At 44.1% G+C, this 25,702-nt stretch overlaps 1 protein-coding gene across 1 annotated transcript in view; it reads right to left on the reverse strand.

Annotated features, from left to right (window-relative positions):
* The window catches only part of EHD2 (EH domain containing 2), a 128,162-nt gene extending 112,042 nt beyond the window's left edge, over nucleotides 1-16,120 (reverse strand). Inside the window, exon 1 of the mRNA XM_033955191.1 lies at nucleotides 15,300-16,120. Within this exon, the coding sequence (XP_033811082.1) occupies nucleotides 15,300-15,703 (404 nt within the window). The 5' untranslated portion in view covers nucleotides 15,704-16,120. The remainder of the gene's footprint in view (nucleotides 1-15,299) is intronic.
* Nucleotides 16,121-25,702: the final 9,582 nt, after the last annotated feature.

Below are 25,702 nucleotides of genomic sequence, written 5' to 3' on the forward strand. Positions count from 1 at the left end.
GTTGAAGAAAAAAAAAAAAGGACACATGGTCCAGTCTCATTCTGCCTCTGCCTCCTCCCTCTCCTTTATTCCTTTGTATAATCTCTCCACTCCACTCTGCCCCCCTACCCTCTCCTCTGATCTCCCTGCCAGCTCTTTTTCCTTCCTTTCTTCCACCCCTCCCCTTCTGAGCAGCATCTTTCTCTGTCATGCGGTTCGGAATGCCGGTATTTCTCTCTAGTCCCTCTCCCCCTTCCCGGTGGTCTCCGACTTCTGTGACACATTGCTAGCAGTGTCAGTGATTTAGACACCCGTTGACTGCCATCTACTGGACTCCTCTCTCTGCCGCGTTCCATCTGTGCGGGAACAGGAAATTGCATCACAGGATGTGGGATGCGTCAGAGAGAAGATTTCTGGAGGAGCCAGCATCCAATCCGAGCCTTAGGCCACAGAGGGGGGAGGGGAGGGGAAGGACTAGAGATGAAGTGCAAGGCAGCCAGGAGGAGAGGAAACCCAAAGACAAGCCAGACTTCGCAAAGGGGGAGAGGTTGCATGTATAACTTATGCTGAGCCCAAAGTGGGTGGGGCAGGCTTGCGGGCAACTCACTTTTTAAAAACCCAGACGAACAAATACCAATTTGCTTAATTAAAAAACAAAACAAAACACCTGGACAGTCCTCTATAAAGAAGGCATGTCCAGGTTTTCCCGGACTTATGGTAACCTTAAGACTAGACAGTGCTGCTGTTACCTACAGAAGGGATAGATTCCGTACAAACATAAGAAAGTTCTTCTTCACCCAGAGAGTGGTAGAAATCTGGAACGCTCTTCCGGAGGCTGTTATAGGGAAAAGCACCCTTCAGGGATTCAAGACAAGGTTGGATAAGTTCCTACTGGAACAAGTAAGGCTAGACTCAAATATGGCTCTAGTGTTTGATCTAAAGGCCGTCGCGGGAGAGGACTGCTGGGCATGATAAACTACTGGTCTGACCCAGCAGCGGCAATTCTTATGTTCTATAGGCCACCTAAAAAAATCTGGCACCAACTACTGCGGCACTAAGCACGATTCTATAAAAGTTACGCACACGGCACAGAACCATGCTTAGCACTGCCTAAGCGCCACTTGTTCATCTTAACTTTTAGGCGCACCCATTTATGCTAGAGCTTTCTTGGCCTAAATATAATGGCACATAAGTCAAAACTTGCGCATAACTCAAAAAATGCCCACAATCCACCCCCTAACCGCACCCACTTTTAGATACATGCACCGGACATGACACATAACACTTTTGTGCTACATGCCTACTAAGTTGTGCTTTTCAATTGACTCCAATTAGCATCAATTATGAGGTGTTAATTGCTATATTTTGGTGCCAATTAGGCCTATTATGTAATTAATTTATGTGCATATATTGGCTATGTGCAACGATGTATGCATATAACTTTAGGTGCCATATATTAAATTTGGGCCAGAGTAGGGTTACCGGATTTTTGCACGAACAAATCTGGTAACCCTACCCTAAGCGCTGATAGCGAAAGATGAATGTGTGCAAATAGAGCAGACCTGAAAGTGAAAGGGCACATTGGCACCTGTTCTCTGTGCTTAGGTATATGCCTTTAAATTGAAAAACTAAATGAAACGCGCTTATTTTGACACAGAAGAATGGCGCTAATGTGTGCTGGTTTACCTGGGCAGCACAAAAGACTAGCGTTTACCACAGAACTCTTCTGTTCATGTGCCAGGCACGTTCTTCCCTCAAATTCCCAAAGCTCAGTACTAACAGTGTGCATATAATTTGCATGCTATTAGTTTTGAGCACTGGGAAGTTCTTTTTCTGCACTGTTCCTACGAGATGTTCCAGCACGCGTGTTTGGTTTTGAGCATCAGCCTGTTACTCCAGTAAATGGATTTTGGAAATATTATCTTTATATTTACATTTGTATACAATGGAGATAACAGGCATGCAAATCTCTCTTATGCATATTCATTAGGGATATCCTGAAAACCTGTTGGTAGCTTTCAAGGACTGAAGTGAAGGCCAAGGTTCTATTATATTTAACGTGACCATTTATTTTTTTCTCTCAAAACGGGACATCTACTCATTTTTAGGTCATAACATTGTAGATACCTGTCTTTCTTTCTCCCTGCCTCCCCCTTTTTGTCTTTCTTTCTGTCTCCCTGCCCCCCCTCCCCTTCTCTGCTCTCTCTCCCCCTGCCCTCCTTTCTTTCTTTCTCTCCCCCTGCTCCACCTCCGCTGATTTCTTCCTGCTTTTCCAACACTGATGCAGCTACAGGCCAGGTGCATGCAGCGACCCACAAGCCTTCCTCTCCCCCCCCCCCCCTCAACATCAATTCTGACGTCAGATAGGAAGTTCCAGGCTAGCCAGGCAGCGATTGGTTGTCCCGGAACTTCCTCTCTGATGTCAGAATTGATGTGTGTGTGGGGGGGGGGAAGACGTGTGGGCCCTCCGCTTGTACAGTTGCAACCCGTTGTCCCCAAACACAGTGTCTTTTTATGAAATTGTTACAGTGGGTTGCTCTCTTTCTGAAAACAAGGAATTTCGGTGTCCTGAAGCTATGCTTGGGGACAATGGGATAGGCTACCTAAAAACTGGATGTATGATCACGTTAATTACATTCCATAGGACAGTGTATCCCAAGTTAGTCCTGGAGTATTCCCTTGCCAGTCAGGATCAACATTGGAAAAACCCTGGGCTAAAAGTAGATTCAGAAGCACCAGCCTAGAGAATTAGCTGGAGACGGAATATGAGGTCACAGATTTATTTATAGGAGACGGAGCCTTTGATTCCAAACATCCGTAAACAATATGTAAACTGGAAGAAACAGCATAACTACATTTAGAAACATAGATATTGACAGCAGATAAAGACCATTTGGCCCTTCATCGTCATTCCCAGTCCTTGAGAGCACCAATGGTTCAGGTTTTCAGGGTACCCCTCATGAATATGCATGACAGAGATTTGCCTGTCTACTTCTTCTACGTATTATGTGCAAATTTCTATCATGCATATTCATGAAAACCTGAGCTGTCAGTGTCCCCTCCAGGACACTGCAGTAGGGCTAGCAGAATTAAGAGTCCCTACATGTAGTGAGGTAAATCCAGGGCCAGCATTGGGAAGAGGGGCAAACAGGGCAGCTTCCCTGGGCCCCACAGCTCCAGGGGCCCCCCAAGTGCCGGGATGTCTTTCCCTTCATCCCACCCGGTTCTCACTCTCACCTGTAAAAATGCAAGGTCACTGGTGCAGCAGTGATTCTCTAACACTGCATCCTCCTTGGTGTTGTTCCTCTGCCATGGTCCGCCCAAGTGGAAACTGGAAGTTGCATTAGGAGGAGGCCACAGACAATGCTAGAGAATCGCTGCTGCATCGGCGACCTCCTTGCATTTTTACAGGTGAGGAGGGCTTCGGAGCTGGGTGGAGAAAAGGGAAGGACATCTCAGCCCATGGGAGCCCCCTGGCGCAGCTGATTTTAAAAATGAAGGATCGAAGAGCATTTAGTGGGTGGGAAAATCGGGGGGAGGGAGCAGAGAGGAGAGGAATTGGAGAGGGAGGCTCTCCTTAATTTCTGCCCTGGGCCCCAGCATGCCTAACACTGGCCCTGGGTAAATCCAGAAGTGGATTCAGGACCATCCTGAAGACCATGCGGGTTGTATGTTCCCCATGCATTGTCTCCCCTGCAGTAGCTGCTGTACAGTGGGCGGGGCAGGAGCATAGAACACAATTCTGATCCAGGATGATCCTATCTGGATTAGGGTTACCAGATTTTGCATCTGGGAAAAGAGGATGCGTGACCCTGCCCCGTTCCACCCCGTTCTGCCTCTCAACCCCAGCCCCACGCAAGCCTCATCTCTTCGGACTGAGTCTGGAGTGCATTTGCACACGCGCAGATGCGAGGTGATGATCGCACACGTGTGACATCACGACATCGTATTCATATGCGCGCAGATGCGCTCCGGACTCAGCCCTGATCTCAACAGCTTTTCAAAACCTGGACAAAGTGCCTGGTTTTGAAAAGCCTCCGGACACCCAGACAGTCCTCTACAATGAGGACATATCCGGGTAAATCCGTACGTCTGGTAACGCTAGACTGGATCAACCTGTCCTGATTATCTGGAACCCTATATGACTCTTTCCTATTTTATAATGTAATTCTTTATATTAATCCTATTGTTCCAGTAGATCCTGTATGTTTTAATGTATGTTACCCTATTTTATTATGTACAAACCGCTTAGAAGACTGATAGGCGGTATACAAATTGTTATTAAACTTGAAACCAGATGGCAGCCATACTAATTATGTTCATTGATCTACACTTCTCCCTCCGTATTCGTGGTTTCCGTATCTGCGGATTCGCTTATTCGTGATTTTTCGGCTGTGGACTCCCCCCCCCCCCCAAATTACATCATCATTAAAGTACTTTTTCCTTTTACTGTACTGTACTGAATTGATAAAAAAGTTTATTGCTTACCATTAACTCTGAAAATCGCTGCTTATAAACTTTCTCCCACAAATTCGCTTCTTCCATGCTTCCCAGTGTGCACTGAGAAAAACTCTGCTTCCCAGCATCCATAGAGAGAAAGGCTTCTTCACAGCATGCCTGCCCAGAAATCGCTGCTTCCCTGCCTGCCCAGAAAAGTTATTTGCAGTTCCAATAATAAAAACAAAAGGCTTTTTCTAAAAACCATGAATAACATTTAAAAAGTTATTCGCAGTTTTTCCATTTTCACGCCTATTGGCCGCCCGCATCCACCGCGAATACGGAGGGAGAAGTGTATTTACTTTTTATTCCAGTTAAAGATATGCTTGTCGTTATGGGCAAATAAACCCGTATAAATAAATAAATGTATTTATACCACTTTTCATTGACCTCTTGTACTCATCAGTCCCCTAGCAACTCTTACTCTGGAATTTGCTGTTAATTTTTATTTTTATGTGGATGACATTCTTTTGATCTTTTACATATCTCCTAGTTCTCCGGACCTTTCTCCTCTGAAAGATTGGTTTCAGTTGCCTGTTGGTTATAGGACTCTTGCCTTGCTTTGAACCAGTCAAAGACTGCTATTTGTTGTATCATTGATTATTTACCTCAGTCTTCATTGATTCCAGTGCATTTGTGTATTCCTATTATGCCGGTTTTATAATTAAAATATTTGGGTGTATTGATTGATTCTGATTTGTCATTTGGGCAACATATTTTTAACACTATCAAAGCAGCTTTTTATGCTTTACATTAGTTGAGTGCAGTAAGGAGCTATTTTAGTGGGGATGCCTTGAAAACTTTTTATTGCATGCATATGCACTTGCTAGACTGGACTACTGCGATGTTGTCTATGCAGATGTCCCAGAATATCATGTAAAACACTTTCACACATTGCAGAATATGGTAGCTTCATAGGTTGGATCATCCATCCATTATTTATATACCCGCCCTGGCTACCTGTTCTTTTTAGGTTTCAATATAGTCTTTTGACTTTTTTTTTTTTTTTTTTTTTTTTTTTTTTATTTATCATTTTAATACATCCTATATACAAAGATGTTTAAAGAAATACAGAAATATTGTCTCTTAGTCATAATACAAACCAAGGATCGAAATTTAAACATTCAAAATAAATCATATAATACAGTCCACAACCTGGAGAGAAGAGACAAGATGAATAAAAACCCCTCGGGAAAGGGGAAATATACAAAAGAAAAATAGAAATAAAGAAATAGAGCAGCCTGATCTTATCCTATCCAAAATAAATCAACCGCATTATTAACCTTTATCATTCGGACTGTGTAGAGATACCTTTACCTTCAAGGAAAAAACCTAATTGGGCAGGTTCGAAGAAAATATATTTACTTCCTTGATAGGAAATAAAACATTTGCAAGGAAATCGCAACTGAAAACTTGCCCCCAAAGCAATCACCTTTGGTCTATATAGCAGAAATTCTTTCCTCCTAGATTGTGTCCACCTCGAAACATCAGGAAATATATATACCCTTTCTCCCAAATATGTAATCTGCTTTAAATTAAAATATAATCTAAGCAACATCTCTTTGTCTTGAAGAAATACCAACGAGACCAATAAAGTTGTTCTTCCCTGAGTTTCAATATCAGAAGATTGCAGAATAGCGGAAACATCTAATTGAGCATTTTCATCCACTACAGCTTTTTCTTTCTGCACTTGTTTTAAGTAATAAATTCTTTGTATCGGAGGAAGACTTACTTCAGGTACATTTAAAACATTCAACATAAAGTTCTTAAACAGTTCTTGAGGAGACATGAACTTGGCAACCGGAAAATTAAGAATCCTCAAATTTAAATTCTTTTGCTGGTTCTCCAGGTTTTCAATCTTCCTCAAAATCATCATTTTATCTGTTGTTTGTTTAGAAATTAAATTCTTAGTCTCTGTTGTTTCTTTATCTAATTTTTTTAAGTCCACTTGGTGTTGCTGGGTAATAGTTTCTAGGGAACTTATCCTGGAAGTAGAATTCTGAGTTGTAGTAAGAAAATTAGAACATACCAGGTGCAAATTCTCTATCGCAGTCCAGATAGAGTCCAGGGTAACAGCCTGTGGTTTCACCAACGGTCCGAGGAGGGGGATACCGGCCGGCTTTGGTACGGCTCCTGCTCCTGCGATGGAATTCTGAACTCCTACAGCCTCCCCGACGCTGGTTACCAATGGCTCCTCTCCCCCAGGACGCTGACTCTCCGACATCGGAGTCAGCGTGTCTGCTGTGTGTTTCACTTCCGGGTTCACTTCGGAGAGTGAATGAGCCTCGCCCCACACTCCGGGGGAGCCCTCTTGCCAATTCCTCTGCGACGAAGATTCTCCTGGGATGGGAGGGGTATGCGGTCCTCGTGGGCTCAGCGAGAGAGACATCTCGCTGTCCAAGCTGTGGAGTTCCCTCTCCACAGCAGCGGAGGCGCCCGACATGGAAGGAGGAACTGTGAAAGCTGTTATCACAGTTTGCCTCGGCGTCGAGAAGCCCGAGGTAGGTAGAGGGATACCCCTCGTTTTCCCTCTTCTTTTAGGCATTGAAATATAAACGTTAAAGTTGAAATAAAGGAAATTTTCCCCCAGAAGAGAGAAGTGCTCCTCTCAGCGTCCTGCTCCAGACGCCATCTTGCTAGCTCTCCCTTCTAGTCTTTTGACTTTTAAAGCAACCTTTTGACAATTTCCTACCTACTTAACCTCTTTGACATTCCATTACACCATTTGATTCTTCCTTCATCAACAGAATTACATGAATGGATTCGCAAGAGTGCCTTTTATGTTTTGGGTGCCATACTTATGGAATAACATCCCAAAAGCCTTTGAGAGGGGAGGAATCTTTTATTAGATTTAAATCTCTTTTTTAAAAAAAAAAAAACTCACCTTTTTCAATTGACTTACCTGGGTTACGAGCAGGGATGTAGCTGGCAGTTAGGAATACTTATATGTGTATCTGTGAGTGTGTGTGTTGAATGCTCGAGTTCTTTCCTATAGAACTTTGGGTGACGGGACAAAAGCGTGCGAGACTTCAGCGCGCTGACTTTGTAGCACCGACAATTCGGCGCAAGACACCAGTGCGCCGCCTAAAAAGTGACTTTTAAAGAGCTCCGACGAGGGGTGCGGGGGGAACTCCCCCACTTTACTTCAGCCTGTTCGTGCTGCCGTTGGGGTGTGTGTGGGGTAAAGAGTATGAAGTAAACTGGGGGGGGGGGTTCCCCACTCACACCCCGCATCAGCAATTGTCGGCGCTGCAATGTTGGCATGCTGAAGTCTCACGCGCGAATGACTATGAACCAAACATTGTACTTGCTTTTTGATGTTTGATATCTGTTTTGTAAAATTGCAATACCAGCGGTATATCAAGAATAAAGAAACCTAAAATGAATGAACCAGGACATCGTTTCTGCCCCTGGAATTTAAAAAAGTGTTGGAAATTTCAGACGGCCATGTTGCTTGTTTAAATGGTAAAGCAGATAGCAGAGCCCCAGTGAAGCTAAGGTCACCCACCTTCCACTGACACATCTTGCGACTCTGGATAAGGTATACAAACTTCAATTATAGGTTCTCTAGGACAGAGAAATTCCTGCTGAATGAGAATAAAACTTGCCTAGAGCTCCGGTTTGCAAAAATGAAGCATGTGTTTTCACTTCTCTCTGGAAGTGGAGAGAGACAAGACCTGTAATTTTATGGTTAATTCTTTTTTCTTTTAACCAGTGGTATGGCCTCCCCAGGCCTAACTCTGACCTTCCCCAAATCCCTCCCACTATCACTACTACTACTAATCATCATTTCTATAGTGCAGGAATGTCCGATAGGTAGATTGCGATTTATCTGTAGATCATAGAGCGGTCAGAGGTAGATCGCCAGCCCCACTTGGCTCTATCTCTCCAGGTCGTCTGCTGAGGGCTTGCCACCGCTGCTGATCCTTTGCCTGTCTTTTTTCCCTGCCTGCGGGTGTATTAGGGGCGCTTGTTGTTTTCGTGCCAATAGTTTGTGGGTACTCCAGGGGGCCGCCGTCCGCACCCCGCAATGATACGCCACAGAATCACCCATTCTTGTCCCCGCCCCAACACCCCTTAGAAGTGTGTTATATACCGGGCAATATCCATTTGCCAGGGCTTTACCTGAATATACTTACTGTATTAGTTGTGTCGTATGCTGGTCATTGGTTGCTTTATAGTTCGTTTTCATTAAACATTTTCAGGCAGATACAACAAAGGGCCTCTTTTACAAAGCCACACTAGTGGTTGCCCTGTGCTAACGGCCCCAAAGCCCATAGAGATTTAAAGGGCTTCAAGGCTGTTGCCATGCGGCTTTGTAAAACATGTAGAAAGTGTCAAGAATTTGGTGATTTTGGTGGGCTTTTCCAATTTTGTTCTAACTTGCCTATGCCTTGCCTTCGAATTGGTTCAAACCACTGTGACTTTTGCTTGCCTCTGCAATTTTATTTTGCTCAGCCTCTGCTTTGATTCTACACTGTGTGCAGAAATTTTTAAATCGCGTGTGGTGGTATTTGAACTTGTTTGGCGGTATTAGATGTTGCCTATGGGGACGAAGTTGCAGTTGGTTGTGAGTTGCAGTAGGTTATGAAGGGAGAGAAGATGATGGTAGATTATAATATTGGGATGTACTATTCAAAAAACACATCCCAATATTATAATCTACCATCATCTTCTCTCCCTTCATAACCTACTGCAACTCACAACCAACTGCAACTTCGTCCCCATAGGCAACATCTAATCTAGCTGCATCGGGCGTAAAGCCAATTCATATCTAGAAACACAGTCTCCCCAAATACCGAAAAAATCAGATATAGCAACCTAGGAACAGACGATTTTTTGGTAACATAAGATTATGCGTTGTAATATTATGTAAAGTAACATAAGGTTATGCGTTGTAATATAACATAAGGTTATGCTTTGTAATATCATGTAATGTAAGTTATGCAATGTACTGGAATAATAAGGTAAAATAACATAAAATAACTCTACGTAAAGTCTTGTAAAGTTATGTAAGATAAATTATGTAAGATAAATTATGTAAACTTAATGCAAGTTATGCAAGCACGGTAAGGATAATGTAAAGTAACACAAAGTAACTCCACGTAAAGTTATGTAAAGTTATGTACGTAAAGTTATGTAAAGTTATGTACGAAAAGTTAAGTAAAGTTAGGTTTGCAAAGTTTGTAAAGTTATACAAATAATTGTATTGTCATCGCCTGGAAATGTCCAGCCATCTTCTAATGTAATCCGCTTAGAACCGCAAGGCACAAGCGGAATAGAAATCACTAATGTAATGTAATGTAATGTAATGTATTTGATTTTATCTGGTTTGCTGGACAGGTGTTGGAGTTTTTTTTCATGATTGTTTGGTGGTATTTGATTAGTGCCAGTATGATGAATTCTTATTTTTACTTTTAGAACTGCATGTGTGGTTTTGGTATCTCCAGACCTTGTAAATGACAGAAGGTTCATTAAAAAAATGGGGGTGGGGGTGAGAATCATCCAACTTTATTGGGTTAAAATTTAATTTGAAACTTAATTTTCATGGTGGTAGATCACCGCCAGCACTTTTGTCCGGAAAAAGAAGATCACAACCTGTTCAAATTTGGAGATGCCTGCTATAATGCTACTATCACACTCTATGTCAGGGGTGTCAAAATCCCTCCTCGAGGGCTGCAATCTAGTCGGGTTTTCAGGATTTCCCCAATGAATATGCATGAGATCTATTAGTATACAATGAAAGCAGTGCATGCAAATAGATCTCATGCATATTCATTGGGGAAATCCTGAAAACCCGACTGGATTGCGGCCCTCGAGGAGGGACTTTGACATCCCTGCTCTATGTTGTTGCTCCTTCAGACCAACAGCAGCAATACAACATGAAACAGTCACAGGGCCTCTATCACCATGTGGGCAGCTGTTGGTCCTGCCTCTCTGACATCATCTTCCTCTTCCGGGGCAGAGCTGGCAGCCATGTAACCAGAGTGTGTGGATCTTTGACTGCTTTATGTTGTTCATGGGAAGTAGAGTGGTTATGGGATCAAAAGGTGGGAGGGACAAAAGATGCTGTGGACAGACATAGGAGAGGAAAGAAAAACACCAGATAAAAGGGGGAAAGAGATAGAGAGAGAAGGGAGGTGCTGGATGGAAGAGGGCAAAAGAGAAGGGAGAAGGTGGATGGAGAGGGCAGGGAGATGAGATATGCTTAATGTAAGGGGTGAGAGAGAAAGAGGGAGATACCAGATAAAACGGGGAAAGAGGGGAGAAATGGAAAAATGCTGGATGGTTTATGGTTCCTTTTGCAATAACAGAGCGGTTCACATAATCAATAAAATATACAATAAAACTAATTACATCACCCCAAAAAATAAAATTAAAAGCTAAATTAAAAATAATAATAAAAAAATAAAAATTGTTGGCTGCATTGCTAGTAAATCCGAACCATATCAAAGCAATCCAATTGAATAGAAAAAGCCTGTTCAAAAAGATGTCTTTAACAAAGTTCTAAACCTTAAATATGCAAATTCAAGACGCATTAAAGATGGAAGAGAATTCCAGAGAGATGGTGAAAGACAAAAAAAATGAAAAGAAATAGAAACAGGGGAAATGCTGGATGGAAGGGGAGAAAGAGAGAAGATGCTAGATTAATCGGGGAAGAGGATAGAATTAGTAAAAGGCTGGGGAAAAAGAGGAAGGAAATTAGGAGAGCCAAGGTAAGGAAAAAAGATGGAAAGTGTAGGTAGACACAGTAAAAAGAGGAAAATTGAAGACTGGATAATAGAGAATGACATGGGGACAAATTTGTCACTGTCCCTGCAGGATCTCTCTCCATCCCCATCCCGTCCCCATGAGTTCTGTCCCGGTCCCATCCCTACAAGCCTCAAACACTTTAAAATCATAAGTGTTCAAGGCATGTGCAGATGAGGACAGAGCTTGTAGGAATGGAGCAGGGAAAGGGACAAAATTCGTGGGGACAGGATGTGTATGGAGATAGATCCTGCGGGGATAGGCACAAATCTGTCCCTGTGTTATTCTCTGCTGAATAGTAAAAATTATTAAATCTAGACAGAGGCAGAAAAATACACTGAAGAAAGCTAAAAGGAAAAGGAAAGAACATGGCAAATGGACAGTAAACCCTGGCAAGAGAGTTAAGAGAAGATGAAGAAAAACAGAGACCAGAGACTGGTTATGTGGTATAAAAATTGATTTTTATGTTTTGTTATGTAAATGACCAGACAAAAAAGGTAGAAAAAATAATTTTGTTTTATATATTTATTTTAAAATTTCTACACCATCTAAAGCCTACACGGTTTATAATTTAGGATAAAGTAGTGTGGTAGCCGTATTAATAAAGATTAATAAATACAAATAAATAAAAAAAATGGAAAATAAAGTCAAACCTGTTTATGGGACTAATTTGAATTTATTTTTCTAACTTTTGGAGACCAAAACCTCCTTCTTTAAGTCAGAACAGGCTAGCAACATCAGTATACTATTCTGACCTGAGGAAGAAGGTTTTGGCCTCTGAAAGCTAATCAAAAAATGTATTAAGTTAGTCTAAGAAAAAGGCATTAACTTCTTTTTTATTTTTATTTGTTAATTTGTCATATAGGATTGGAATATGTCAGTATTTAAAAGTATGACTGCTATCTTTATATTTTGCATATGTGTCACTCTTTTTCCGGTGTTGCACTGTATGCAGAGTCTGGCATCTTGGTGGTTCAGTTTCATTTTTGTCTACATATTTCTATTTTTAATTTGTGATTACTTATTCTTTACTAGGTGAGGATCTATTTGTATTCTGCATGTATGGAACAGACTGTGAATTCGGTTAGCATTGAATGTTTGTGTAGCATTTATCTATACTAATATGGCTTATTTCATTTTCCACTAGGTATGTTGATGTTCTAGTGCCCACCACCATGTACTATACTGCCTTTTCATAGGTAGGTCCTTGTATAACTCATGTTAGTGCTATTATGGTATGACAGACTTGCTCTGTAGGTCAAGTGACACTTGCAGTGTTTTATATTAGTTCACAATGTACATGTTACTGGAATTTGGATTTAGATCGCACCTTTCTCAGTGGTAGCTCAAGGTTACTTTCAGGTACAGTAGATATTTTCCTGTCCCTGGAGAGCTTACAATCTAGTTTCTACCTGAGGCAATGAAAGGTTAAGTGACTCAAATAGCAGCAGTGGAACCCGACGTCCCTGGTTCTCAGCTTGCTGAAGCTAATACATTTAATACATATTCTAAACGAGTTTGATAACTCAACAGTATACCAAAGGCTACCAGAGCTGAAGCCTGGTGGTCATTAGCCAAGCAACCACAAATATTGATAAGCAAATTATTTTATGGTTGCCAGTAACCACAGAATTCCTGGCCAATAGGAAGATGCTAGATTGGGAAGCTAGGGCTGACTGGGAGCCAAGTTTGAAAGTACCGTACCTGAATATATTTCCAGAATGCTGCAAATGCGATTCTGTTTAACATATTGTATTATTGTCACATGCATTAATTCCCTGGAGTGTATTCAGTGAGCATAATGCCGTCAGCAACCGAGGTGCAAGGAAGAGGCAGCTGATGCACAATGAAGGGGGTCCTTCCATGCTGTGTTCAAAAGCGCCCCTACTGTCCATTTATTGCTGACATAAGACTTTTATCATGCCCCACCACACCCCTTCCCATCCTGCACTAGCTCTAGCCCTGCCCATTTTAGCCTCCTCAAACAGTTGAGTCACTTACTGCCTTTGCTCCTTACTGTGGCTGCTGGGGATCCCCAAGCCCCATAAGCCGAAGACCCTCTCCAGAACTCTCTTCAAGCGTTCTGGCTGTCAGAAGAGTAGGTTTTCAGCTGGTGGGGCTTAGGGAGATCCCTGCCAGCTCGGATGCTTGTATTTTGCACTCTGGGTAAGGGGGGTGGGGGGCAGGGAGAGCAGAGAGAAAATATCATGCCTACCCACTTTGGGCTCAGGCTATACCACTGCTTTTAATTAATTTCTGTACAGCATTGGCAACATAAGTAAAAGTTGTGATGCCAAAGCTGATCTGAATGTGAGTGTGCTTCGGAAGGACCGAATCCCTTCCAGAAGATTGTCAGATCCCTTCAACAGCCTCTTCTGAGATCAAAACTGTGAATCCTGCCTGTGGCTACAGCACGAGAAAATAAAAAAAATCAATTCTCATGCTTAATCTCCTAGCAACAGTCCTCAGTTTAGGACATTTTTTTTTTCCAGCAAGCAGGGCTGTGTCAGGGAATCCTGGCACAGAGCGCACCCTGCATTCCACACTAAACGCACAAGTCTTCCCTCCCCCACAGGCGGTCTCTCATGTTCCTTCAACTGTGCCAGCTATTATGGGGCTTTAAGATGCCACCTTAGGCAAGAAAAACTGGTAACTTAGAATGAAGGCATAGGGCCGGGGGTGAAGAATAATAGAAGGAGGTAAGGGGATGGTTAAAGATATGAGTGAGGAGGGGACAGTAGGAATAATTAAGACACAGGTAAAGAGGAGGCCTTGGAATGATTAAGACTTAGGGTGAGAAGGGGCAAAAGGTATAGTTAAAACACAGGATGAGGAGGGGACAGTAAAGATGGTTGCTTTCTTTATCTAAAATAGGCTAATGTTAGATCAAGTATGTCTCTACGGAAGATTTTTTAGGGTAGAGACTATGGATCTCAAGTGCCCGGATGGCCGGGTAGAAAACTACACCCGAGCTAAGTACTATAGATCAAGTCTCAAACAAGGGCGCAAGTATATATATATATGCCACTTTTATAGGTGCCCATAGAGGCAATTGTATTTAAAGAATAATAGTAAAAGTTTCTATATAAAATAAAATTAAAGAGAGATATTTGGACCAATGATAGTCCGCACACAGGTTATTAGCCGACTGGTTTTAACGGCGAATAGCTGCGGGCACTTGAGATCCATAGTCTCTACCCTAAAAAATCTTCCATAGAGACATACTTGATCTAGCATTAGCCTATTTTTAGGAGTTATTATTGTGTTGCACTTGAAAAATAACAGATTTATAATGCTTTCTTTATCTCACACTTTTTTTTTTTTTTTTGCTGATTTATGAAGAGCGTATTTTGAAAAAAAAATTATTTTGAAATAGCTCAGCAATGCTCTCCAAACCAGAACCTTTAAAAAATATTCTTGACATTTCACCTAATGGAAAACATCAGGGAAGCCCTTCCTCCCATGTCTGTCTCTGCCCTCCAAATTAGGCTGTGGAAAGAAACCAGCGAAAGAGGTGAGGTAAAGAAAAGGTGTGAGGAGAAGGCCTAGGTTAAAACCTTAACCCTGCTATTGACTCTTTGTCTGATCATGGGAAAGTTCACTTTCTTTCTCTGGATCTCAGTTCACCCAGCTGCAAAACTATCTACTCCCGTCTCTTTTTATTTATTTATTTAATTCATTTTCTATTCTGTTCTCCCCAAAGAGCTCAGAACGGGTTACAGGTTAAACAAAAAGATGTCATGAAATTTGGGGACTCGATATGCCACCAGGTCAGTCACCCTAGAGCAGTGTTTCTCAACTCGGTCCTGCAGTACCCCCTTGCCAGTCAGGTTTTCTGGATATCCACAATGAATATACATAAACTTGATTTGCGTACATTGCCTCTATTATTTGCAAATTTCTTTCCAGCATATTCATTATGGACATCTCGAAAACCTGACTGGCAAGGGGGTACTCCAGGACCGAGTTGAGGAACATTGCCCTAGAGGTATCTTCATGCATACTTCTGGCACTCTGGATGAAAGTATCAGAAAAATGAATTATGACAGAGGAGATGAGGTGCTAAAACCTACCGGTTCAGGAAAGTGTTGCCAAAAGGGTTGAGTTTACGGAAAGGTTTCTTTGGGTCCACGATGAGTGCATTGCCTGGGATGATGCCCTCTGTCTCCCCGTGCATGACCGCGATGAAAGAGTCAGTGGTGGGCTCAGGTCCAATGCGGCTGCCCGGGATGTCCTGCTCCAGCAGGTACTTGATGAATGTGGTTTTGCCCGTGGAATACTGACCTACCACCAGCACCATGGGCTTGTTGTCAAAGTCCGCATCCTCCAGTGCTGGTGAGTGGAAATCATGGAAGCGGTAAAACTCCTCCACTGGCAGCAGTTTCTTCTTGTAGAGGTCCTTCAGCCCCTCTGTCACAGTGTGGATCACCTCGGGGGTCCTCTTGTTCTTTTCATTTTTCCCCAGCCAGCTGAACATGGTGCCTTACCCTGTGACAAAATCAGATGCCCCCTCAAAAAAAAAAAAAATAAAACAACCCCCAAAAAACCAACAAACTTCTCCAATAATCCACCTTTCCAAACCAACAAACTTCTGGATAAGTCTCAATGGCAGGGAAGGAAGACAACAGATTCCTAACAGTCTCTGCACTTCACTGCAAAAACTCTGAAAAAGTTGAGGGGCAAAAACAAAGAGGCAAAACCTGCCACGCCGAGCAAGAAAATGTTTTCCAGCTGCTCTACAGCTGGATGAGGCTCTGAAGGGAGGCGAGTTTTGCTTTTCAAATAGGAGCTTGCAATTAAAAGGAAAAAAAAGCTAATTTATTGGTTTGCAAAAAAAAAAGAGAAAAGCTTCTACAAGCCTCCTCCTCCGTCTATGCCGAGAGACCTTGAATCTCTGAATCTTTGCTCTACAGCAGAGAAGTGAGAGGGCTTCGGGCCATCCCTGCTGAACATATTAACATAAATTAAGAAGAAGGATGGGAAAGGGGCTGCCCTGAACATCTAAGGAAAATAAAATAAATAAAGAACTACAGAGATGCATAAATTTGAGTTTCCACTTCTTCCAAAGGAATGTTAGGCTAAAATCTAACTATTAGCTCCATCTAGTGGTCCTACAAAATAATGGCCAAAGTCATCTGGGAGGGAAGAAGGGATGTTCAAAATGTGCAAATAAAGACTCACAGGCCACAGAACATACAAAAAATGTTTAAATCATGTATATTCAGTGGCGCAAACACTAGCAATATCCTTCTGCTAAAACCATCTATCTCCGCTTCAATCTGTTCAGAACTCTGGTACACAGCCTCATATTCTGCAAATGTCACTGTGCCCACATTACCCCTCTCCCCAAGTCACTTCATTGGCTCCCTATCCGTTTCTGCATACAGCACAAACTCCTCTTACTGATCGACAAATGTATTCGCTCCGCAGCTCCTCAGTATCTCTCTTCTCTCTCTACACTCCCACCTGGGCACGCCACTCATCAAAGTCCCTCTTGTCTGTATTCTTCTCCTCTATGGCCAACTCCATGCTCCAAGCTAGATGCACTAAACAGGGTCGGTAAGACCGAAACGGGTCCACTCCAATCCAATTTTTGGCCAGTTTCATAAGAGCTACTGATGCACAAACAAAGTTTGCATGCAAATGATTGGAGTGGAGATTTGTCGCAATCCCCATCTCATCCCGCTAATTTTCAGCGGCATTTAAGCAGCTATTGCCACTGAAAATTAAGTGGTTAATGCCATAGGTGCCAGCTTGGTGGGCACTTGAGTACCCCCCAAAATTAAACAAATTCCTTGACTCTGTCCACGGTGAGAGAATTTCCATTAGGTGTAGCACCCCTAATAATTTTGAAAAGCTGGCTCCTACGGTTAGCACCTATGGGAAAGCCGGCTATTACAGAAGCATTACGGTGGGGGGTGGGGGCAGAATTGCAAAAAAGTTTGATCATGTTACCCCTCTCCTTATGAAATCTCATTGTCTTCCGATCACTCATCGTATTGCATATAAAATATTATTACTTACCTACAAAACCAAAACAAAACACACTCCTGGATTTATAGACAGACTGCTTATTCCACACTGTCCAAGTAGAACACTACGATCCAGTAACCAGCATCTTCTGGAAATTCCATCCCCGCCACACCTAGTTTATGACACAACCCGAAAGAAGATTTTTTTCCATAACAGCACCCACAGCATGGAACGCTTTACCTCCACATCTTCGGGAAGAACTTCCTTTAGATAAATTTATACAGCAGGGTTGAAAGCAAGGAGGACTGCAAAAATCTCCAAAAAGATCTGACAGCGCTGTATGTGTTCCCCAATACGGAGTTTCAGACATTGGTAGTTTAGAGAGGGCTCCTCCCCCCACCCGGTTTAACTTAACCAGACAACAACATTTAACATAAGCTGGCGATGTGCTTCCATGACATAATCATGAGAATCTTGAATGACCACACCCCCTCCCTTATCAGCAGGATGTATCACTATACTTGTGTCGGTAGCTAAAGACTGAACTGCTAAATGTTGTTGTCTGGTTAAGTTAAACCGGGTGGGGGGAGGAGCCCTCTCTAAACTACCAATGTCTGAAACTCCGTATTGGGGAACACATAAGCCGCATTCGAACAGGGGTACAGGAAGCCCCCCTGGTGCAGCATTGGCAACAGGTTAATCACACTTTGGAAGATCTTACATTCACAGTGTTGGACTGTATATCTTGCCCCAGGGGAGGTGACATTGCCCGTATGTTGTGGAGGAGAGAACAAAAATGGATTTTCAACTTAAACACCCTCCACCCGAATGGCCTCAACAATGAGATCGAGTGGGCAGCATTCCTCTGATCACGTTTGGCTCATTCTCTCTTTTTTACAGCCTTCCACCTGTAGAATATTTTTTCCATTCTTCTGTAATGTGAATCTATGACGTCATCACGTTCTCACGCTCGGTTTTTTCCCTCCCGCTCCGGTTTAAAAATCGGAGTTGGTGTCGGCGTTCTCCGTTGCACGGAACTTCTTTAATTTTTGACTGGTATGTATCTTATGTGCTTTTTCCAGCCTTGCCAGTTATTAATGCTCTAACTCCTTGCACAGTTACAGTAGCTTTTAGAGTTTCAGTGCTCGTTCCTGGTGCTTTGTTATCTCTTTTGTTTTTGCATTTCAGATCACAGTTAGACAACTTATACATGGTGTGACTCTTTTGCAAAAATTTTCACTCTCAGTTGGCGGGGTCTCCTGAAGCAGACGCCGAAACGGGGCCGCGTCGGGACCCTGAGAAGCTGTATTTTGCATACAAGTTAAGTACACTTTCACACCTCTAGTGACAACCTGAACGCAATTACCTTTTGAATTTTCTAAAAATTTTTGAAAACAGTATTATTCAAAGTTATATATATAGTTTTTCAATTGGATTTCACACCTTCATGAGTCGGATCCGTTTTTACTAATAATAATGCTATGATTGGATGAAAAACTCTTACTCCAAGAGGGGGTAACCTCCCCCTCTTCAGAGTTACATATCTCTGAGCTAAGTTAAAGTATAGCGGGTCCTTCTCACATGTTGGTTCAATTTACCTGAGTCAGTCTTTTCAAGTACACCCTTGATACTTAAGCAGATTTTTTTTTCCAGCCCTCGATGATGCCTCTCATCAGAACATAAGAACATAAGAACATAAGAAGTTGCCTCCGCTGAGGCAGACCATAGGTCCATCCTGCTCAGCGGTCCGCACCCGCGGCGGCCCATCAGGCCCATTGCCTGAGCAATGGTCTATACCTATCTATACCCCCCAATCCCTTTCTCTTCTAGGAATCTATCCAAACCTTCTTTGAAACCATTTAATGTTTTCTTGTCTACAACAGCCTCTGGAAGCGCGTTCCATGTATCCACCACCCTCCGAGTGAAAAAGAACTTCCTAGCGTTTGTTCTAAACCTGTCCCCTTTCAATTTCTCCGAGTGCCCCCTTGTACTTGTGGCGCCCCTTAATTTGAAAAATCTGCCCCTGTCTATTTTTTCTATGCCCTTCAGGATCTTGAAGGTTTCTATCATGTCTCCTCTAAGTCTTCGCTTCTCCAGGGAGAAAAGTCCCAACTGCTTCAATCTGTCGGTATATGGGAGATTTTCCATTCCCTTTATCAGTTTGGTTGCTCTTCTTTGTACTCCCTCAAGTACCGCCATGTCTTTCTTGAGGTACGGCGACCAGTACTGGACACAGTACTCCAGATGCGGCCGTACCATTGCACGATACAGCGGCATGATGACTTCCTTCGTCCTGGTCATAATACCCTTCTTAATGATACCCAGCATTCTGTTTGCTTTCCTAGAGGCTGTGGCGCATTGCGCCGATGCCTTCAGTGTTGCGTCTACCATCACTCCCAGGTCTCTTTCCAGGTTACTAACCCCTAGTGGTGTTCCCCCCATTTTGTATGTGAACATCGGGTTCTTTTTCCCCACGTGCATGACCTTGCATTTCCCCACGTTGAAGCTCATCTGCCACTTTTCGGCCCATTTTTCCAGCTGCGTTAGATCCTTTTGGAGATCCTCGCAGTCTTCCTTGGTTTGAGCCCTGCTGTATAGTTTGGTGTCATCTGCAAATTTAATGACTTCACACTTAGTTCCCGCCTCTAGATCATTTATGTAGATATTGAACAAGAGCGGTCCCAGCACCGACCCTTGCGGAACTCCGCTCGTGACCCCTTTCCAGTCTGAGTAGTGGCCCTTTACGCCAACCCTCTGCTTCCTGTTTGCCAGCCAGTTTTTGATCCATCGGTGGACCTCCCCTTGTACCCCGTGGTTCCATATCTTTTTAAGCAGTCTCTCGTGTGGCACCTTGTCGAAGGCTTTTTGGAAGTCAAGGTAAATGATGTCTATAGATTCCCCTTTATCCACCTGGCTGTTCACTGGGAACTATGCTATACATGCACAGATACTCCCACACTAGGCCCATAACCAGTAGCGTGCGCTCTCTCTCTCTCTAACTACTTCATAGAGTCTTCCTTGTCGCAAACGCAGCTCTCAAATCCAGGCATCAGCACTGCTAGCATGTATACCTCTGCATGCGCACACGTCTAATACAGTTACAAGATACTACTACTTATTATTCCTATAGCCCTGTTAGACATGCAGTAGGGTTGCCAGATGTCCAGGAAAACCGGGCATGTCCTCTTTTTAGAGGACTGTTCGGAGTCTCGGATGGACTTTTCAAAACCCAGTAGTTTGCCCGGGTTTTGAAAAGCCCTGAGCTCCAGCCATGTCTGGAGGGCCTTCAACAAGCATGCGCAGATGACATCATACAAATTTGCGCATGCTGGAAGCCCTCCAGATGCGGCCTGGAAGTCATGAAAAAAGAGATGAGGCTTTTTGGGGGGCAGGTGTGGAGGCAGAACAGGGTGGGGCCATGCTTCCAGGTTTGTCTGTTGTTAAATATGGTTACCTAACGTGTGCAGTAGAGCAGTGTTCTTCAACCTTTTTACACCTATGGACCGGCGGAAATAAAATAATTATTTCGTGGACCAGCAAATTACTAAGGCTGAAATTTTTCTAAAAAATAATCGCCGCCCCATCCCCGCAAGCTCGGTCGCACAAACCATCTGATCCCATCCGCACAAGCCTCAAATAGTTATGATTTTATGTGGAACATATTTTATTAAAGTATAAAAAGAAACAATATTCTATACAATTGTCATTTTATAAATACAAATAATATAGGGCAAAGATCAACAAAACCCCTGTCTCCCCTCCCCTTCACATATATCCCGTATACTATCAAGAAAACTGAATAAGCCAAATTATTATAGAATGCTACACAAATATCATGTAACAGAATACCACAGTCACACATGGCAGGAATGGTGTTAGGGGGAGTGCAACTAGGGCAACTGCCTCCTGGTCAGAGAGAGCCCTATGCCAGCTGGAAGCTAAAGACGCACTGCCTGGGCTTTGCACTCCCCAGTTATGTCTAGCAAAATACATATCTCAAATCTGATATATTATAATCACAAGATAGAAATAAAATTATTTTTTTCTACCTTTTGTCGTCTCTGATTTCTGCTTTCATTGTCTTTTCACTCTCTTCCATCCAGCGTCTGCTCTCTGTCTCTTCAGTCCAGCATCTGCCCCTTCCATTCACTGTCTGTCTTTCCCTGCCATCTCTCCTCCTGCCCCCCCCCCCCAATTTGGTCTGGCATCCATCATCTTCCTTCTGTTCCCCTCATGGTCTGGCATCTCTCTCCTTCCCTCCCCCCTGTGGTTTTTAGCATCTCTCTCTTCTCATTTCCTCCACTCAGATCTGATATCGTTCTCTCCTCTCTCTTCCCTTTCCTTTTCTTCTCTGATCTTCCTCTTCTATTTTCTGCCTCCATCTAAATTAAATTCTTTCTTACTATTTAGTCCTGTTTCCCTATTTTTACTATGTCTACCCACAGTTTGTCACCCCTTTCCCTCACCCCTTCATTATCTTACTAACTCTATTTTCTTCCCCCTTTATTTATCTCCTCCTTCCATCCAGTATGTGTTCTTTCCCCACTTGCATTCAGCATCTGCTCTCCCCTCTCAACTGACATCCATCTGCCTTCTGCTCTCTCACCCTTCTTCTCACTTCCATCATCTGTCCCCTTCTCTCTCTCCTCTTCTCACTTCCATCATTTGCCCCTTCTCTCTCTTCCCCCCACCCCACTTCCATCATCTGCCCCCCCCTTCCCCTCACCTTTGCGGGTCACTTTCTTTCCCCTGAGGGTGGCTCATGTCAGAGGGGAAGCTTTGGCCGAGTGGAAAAAAGGGACCTGCAAAGGATAGAGGAAGGGAGACCTCCAGGACAGCTGCTCTTTGCCCTCCTTCAGTGGCCCAAGAGTCTTTAGGCTCGCGGCAGCTCTTTGTGCTTTTAACTTCGGCACAGAGCTGCCCCTAAGCAGTAGTTTAGCCGCGGTTTCATGAGGCAGCCTCGGGGCCTTTGCTAGGCTGGCCCACTTCGATGATGCGATGTGGGCCGGCCTAGCAAAGGCTCCGAGGCTGCCTCATGAAACCACGGCTAAACTACTGCTTAGGGGCAGCTCTGTGCCGAAGTTAAAAGCACACAGAGCTGCCATTGCTGGTCAGGAGGTGCGGAGACAAAAGACAGGAAGCATACGTGGCAGGAGTCCCGGCACAGCAACGGCAACAGGAAATTGCAAGTCAGCTGACGCCGGCACCTTTTGTTGCAGCGGGGACCCGAATCCTTAGCAGACCGGCAAGATTTTTTTGCGGACCGGCACCAGTCCGCGGACCAGCGGTTGAAGAACAGTGCAGTAGAGAATGAAACGGGGAAAAAAATTTGTCCCCATCTCCACAAGCTCGGTCCACGTCCCTGCGAGCTTGGTCCTCATCTCCATCCTGTCTCTGCAAACCGTCTGATCCCATTCACAGAAGCCTCAAATAGTTATGATTTTATATGGAACTTATTTTTATTAAAGTATAAAAAGAAACACTAGTCTGTCATTTTATAAACACAAATAATACAGAGTAAGGATCAACAAAACCGCTGCCTGCCCTCCCCTCCACAAATATCCCCTCCACTATCGAGAAAACTGAATAAGCCAAATTATTACAGAATGCTACACAGAATACCACAGTCACACATGACAGGAATAGTATTAGGGGAGTGCAACTAGGGCAGCTGTCCCCTGGTCAGAGAAAGCCCTAAGCCAGCTGGAAGCTAAAGAAGCACAACCTGGGCTTTGCAGTTCCCCGTTATGTCTAACATCAGCTCTAGCAGGATACATATTTCAAATCTGATATATTCTAATCACAAAATAAAAAATAAAATTATTTTTTTCTACCTTTTATTGTCTCATCATTTTATTCTTCATATCATGTTGGTCTCAGGCATTGGTCTCTGTTTTCTTTTGTCTTTTCTTAACTCACTTGCCAGGGTCTCCTGACCATTTGACATTTCTTCTTTCTCCATGCTCACCATCCATCTTCCATCTCTGTGTATATATTTTTCTCCATGTTCAATGTCTCCCTTTTCTATGTCTCCTATACTTCCCTTTCTAGTATTTCCCCTGTGTCAATCTCCTTGCCTTCATCATCTCACCACTCTATGACCCCCTCCCCCTTTGTACAGTATCACTCCTCTACAGTATATCCCTATAACCCCCCTGCCCAGCATCTTCCTTCTGCATTCTTGTTCTCCCCCATGTCTAGCCATCGTCTCTGTGTCCATATACCCTCCCATGTCTAGCATTACCCCTCTGTGTCCATATACCAGCCCCATGCAGCATTCCCCTTTTTGTCCTTATTCCTATGCTTCCATCCATGTCCACTATATCCCTTCTTTTTGTATATCTCCTTGTGTCCAGCTTCTACCCTCTTACTCTCTTACACCAATATGTCTCTCACACTCTCTTTCCTCCCTCCTTCCACTATGTTCAATATTTCACTCACTCTTCCTTCATCCCCTTGGTTTAGCTTTTCTCTTTCCTTCTCTCTCTTCCTCTCTGCAGGTCCTGCACTTCTCTCCCTTCCCTCTAGCACCCTTCCCTTGGGTCCAACACCTCTATCCCCTCCAATCAGCACCCTGGTGCGGGTCTGGCACCTCCCCCTTCCCTCCAGCTCCACTCCACCCACCACACGGGCCCAGCACCTGTTTCCCTTCTCCCCCCAATCCCCAAACCAGGTCCAGCAACTGTCTCCCTTCCCTTCAGCTCCAGCCAGTCCAGCAGTCCAAGCATCCCCCTCCCTCCTTCATGGGTGCAGCAGCAGCCTCCCCTAGCGTAGGTTCAACAGTCACCTCTCCCTCACAAATATGGCTACAGGCAAAACCCCCCAAACAAACCTGCAACTTTCCTGTTAGCTCCTTTGTGCTTCCCAGGATGGGCCTACCAGCCATTTAAAAGCATAAGTAGGATAAAGAGGCAACGTCGTCACATGCAGGGCTGCTTCAGAATCTTCTTCCCACCGAGTCCATCTTTCCAATGCAACTTCCTGTTTCACCAGAATTTACATGAAGAGGAGGGACTCGGCAGGAAGGTTCAGAAGCAGCCCTGCGTGTGACGTTGCCTCTTCGTCCTATGAATGCTTCTAAAGAGGCTGGTAGGCCCATACCAGGAGGTGCAAAGGGGCCGTTGGGGGGAGTTGCAGTTATTAATTTTTTTCCAGTAGCTGTGATCGGGAGCGAGGGAAGGAGGGTGCGAGGGACGGGGGCTGTTGACCCAAGATAAGGAGGGGGCCACTGGACTCACGAGGGGGGCTGCTGCTGGATCTGCAATCGCGAGGGGGGCTGCTGACCGGGAGGGGTGGGGAGGTGACTCACGGCAGATCCTTTACTGCAGGGACAAGAACATTCACCGCTCCACAGGGTGGGTGAAAAGCCATGTCCCCATACCCGCAGCAACCAATCGATTTTTCCCCTATTCCTGCAGGTTACCCATGGCTAGCCTTGGGAAACAGTCACTGTGTCATTCTCTAGTGTGCAGCATTATACATTAAGGGGCTGATAATTGAAACAGAAATACGTCTAAAAACCCACCCAAGTCAGCACTTGGACGATCAAAAAGACATGTTGTCCGGCATTTTTGGAGGTGTGGTTAGGGCGGGATGTAGGCAGGATGTGGGCCAACCTAGACTTAGTCATACTGCAGGGATAATCAAAAGTTTGACGAGACTGTTTAGAGTAGACAGAACTTATACATTTTGACTTAGCGATCTAAAAACAGGTCTAGGTGCCCAAAAGGTATCCAAAGTTACCAGATAACCACTGCAGACACAAAGTACAGACTCCCACACACTCCCCCAGTGATCACTGAACCCCCACCCCCACCTCACCGCCATACAAATTGGAATAAAAACATACATACCTGCCTCCAGAACATCAACACCTGGCTTAGGAAAGCCTAGTAGAGCTACAGAGAGGGCTTAAGTAGTCTGGGGGTGAGCTAGTGAATCATAGAGAGGAGGACCAAGGTCCATAAGCCACTCTACCCACTGCATTCTTGATGGAAAATGTGAGTCCACAAAAACCCTCCAAAAGCCTACTGTACTGCCATATAGGTGGCACCTGCAGCCATAAGGCTATTGGGGTTGTAGACAGGTGGGTACAGTGAGTTGTTGGAGTGTTTGGGGGGGGTTCACCATGACCTGCAAGGGCGTTGCGGTGAGATGTTTATCTGGCACCCGTTTTGTGAAGTTCACAGCAGTGCCCTGTAAGGTGCCCCCTCTACCTCTGTTGCCATGTCTGGGTGGTCAGTTCATCATTTTGCTGGCCCCTCCCACGTCCAAAAGGTCTCATTCTAGGCCAGTGTATCTCAAACTGTGTGCCTCCTGAGATTTCATGGGTGCCGCAGTACTCTGGGGAGAAGGAGAGGCGCAAGCGCCAGCTGACTGCCTACAGGATATGCCTCTCGTGGCAAGAGGCATGTCCTGTAAGCAATCAGTGGGTGCCAGCACCTATCCTTCTCTCTGGCCCTCTTCCCTTCTGACCCCCCCCCCCACTGGCATCTCAGGGCCC

The sequence above is a fragment of the Geotrypetes seraphini genome, chromosome 8 (genome assembly GCF_902459505.1).
Source record: "Geotrypetes seraphini chromosome 8, aGeoSer1.1, whole genome shotgun sequence".
Taxonomy (NCBI): domain Eukaryota; kingdom Metazoa; phylum Chordata; class Amphibia; order Gymnophiona; family Dermophiidae; genus Geotrypetes; species Geotrypetes seraphini.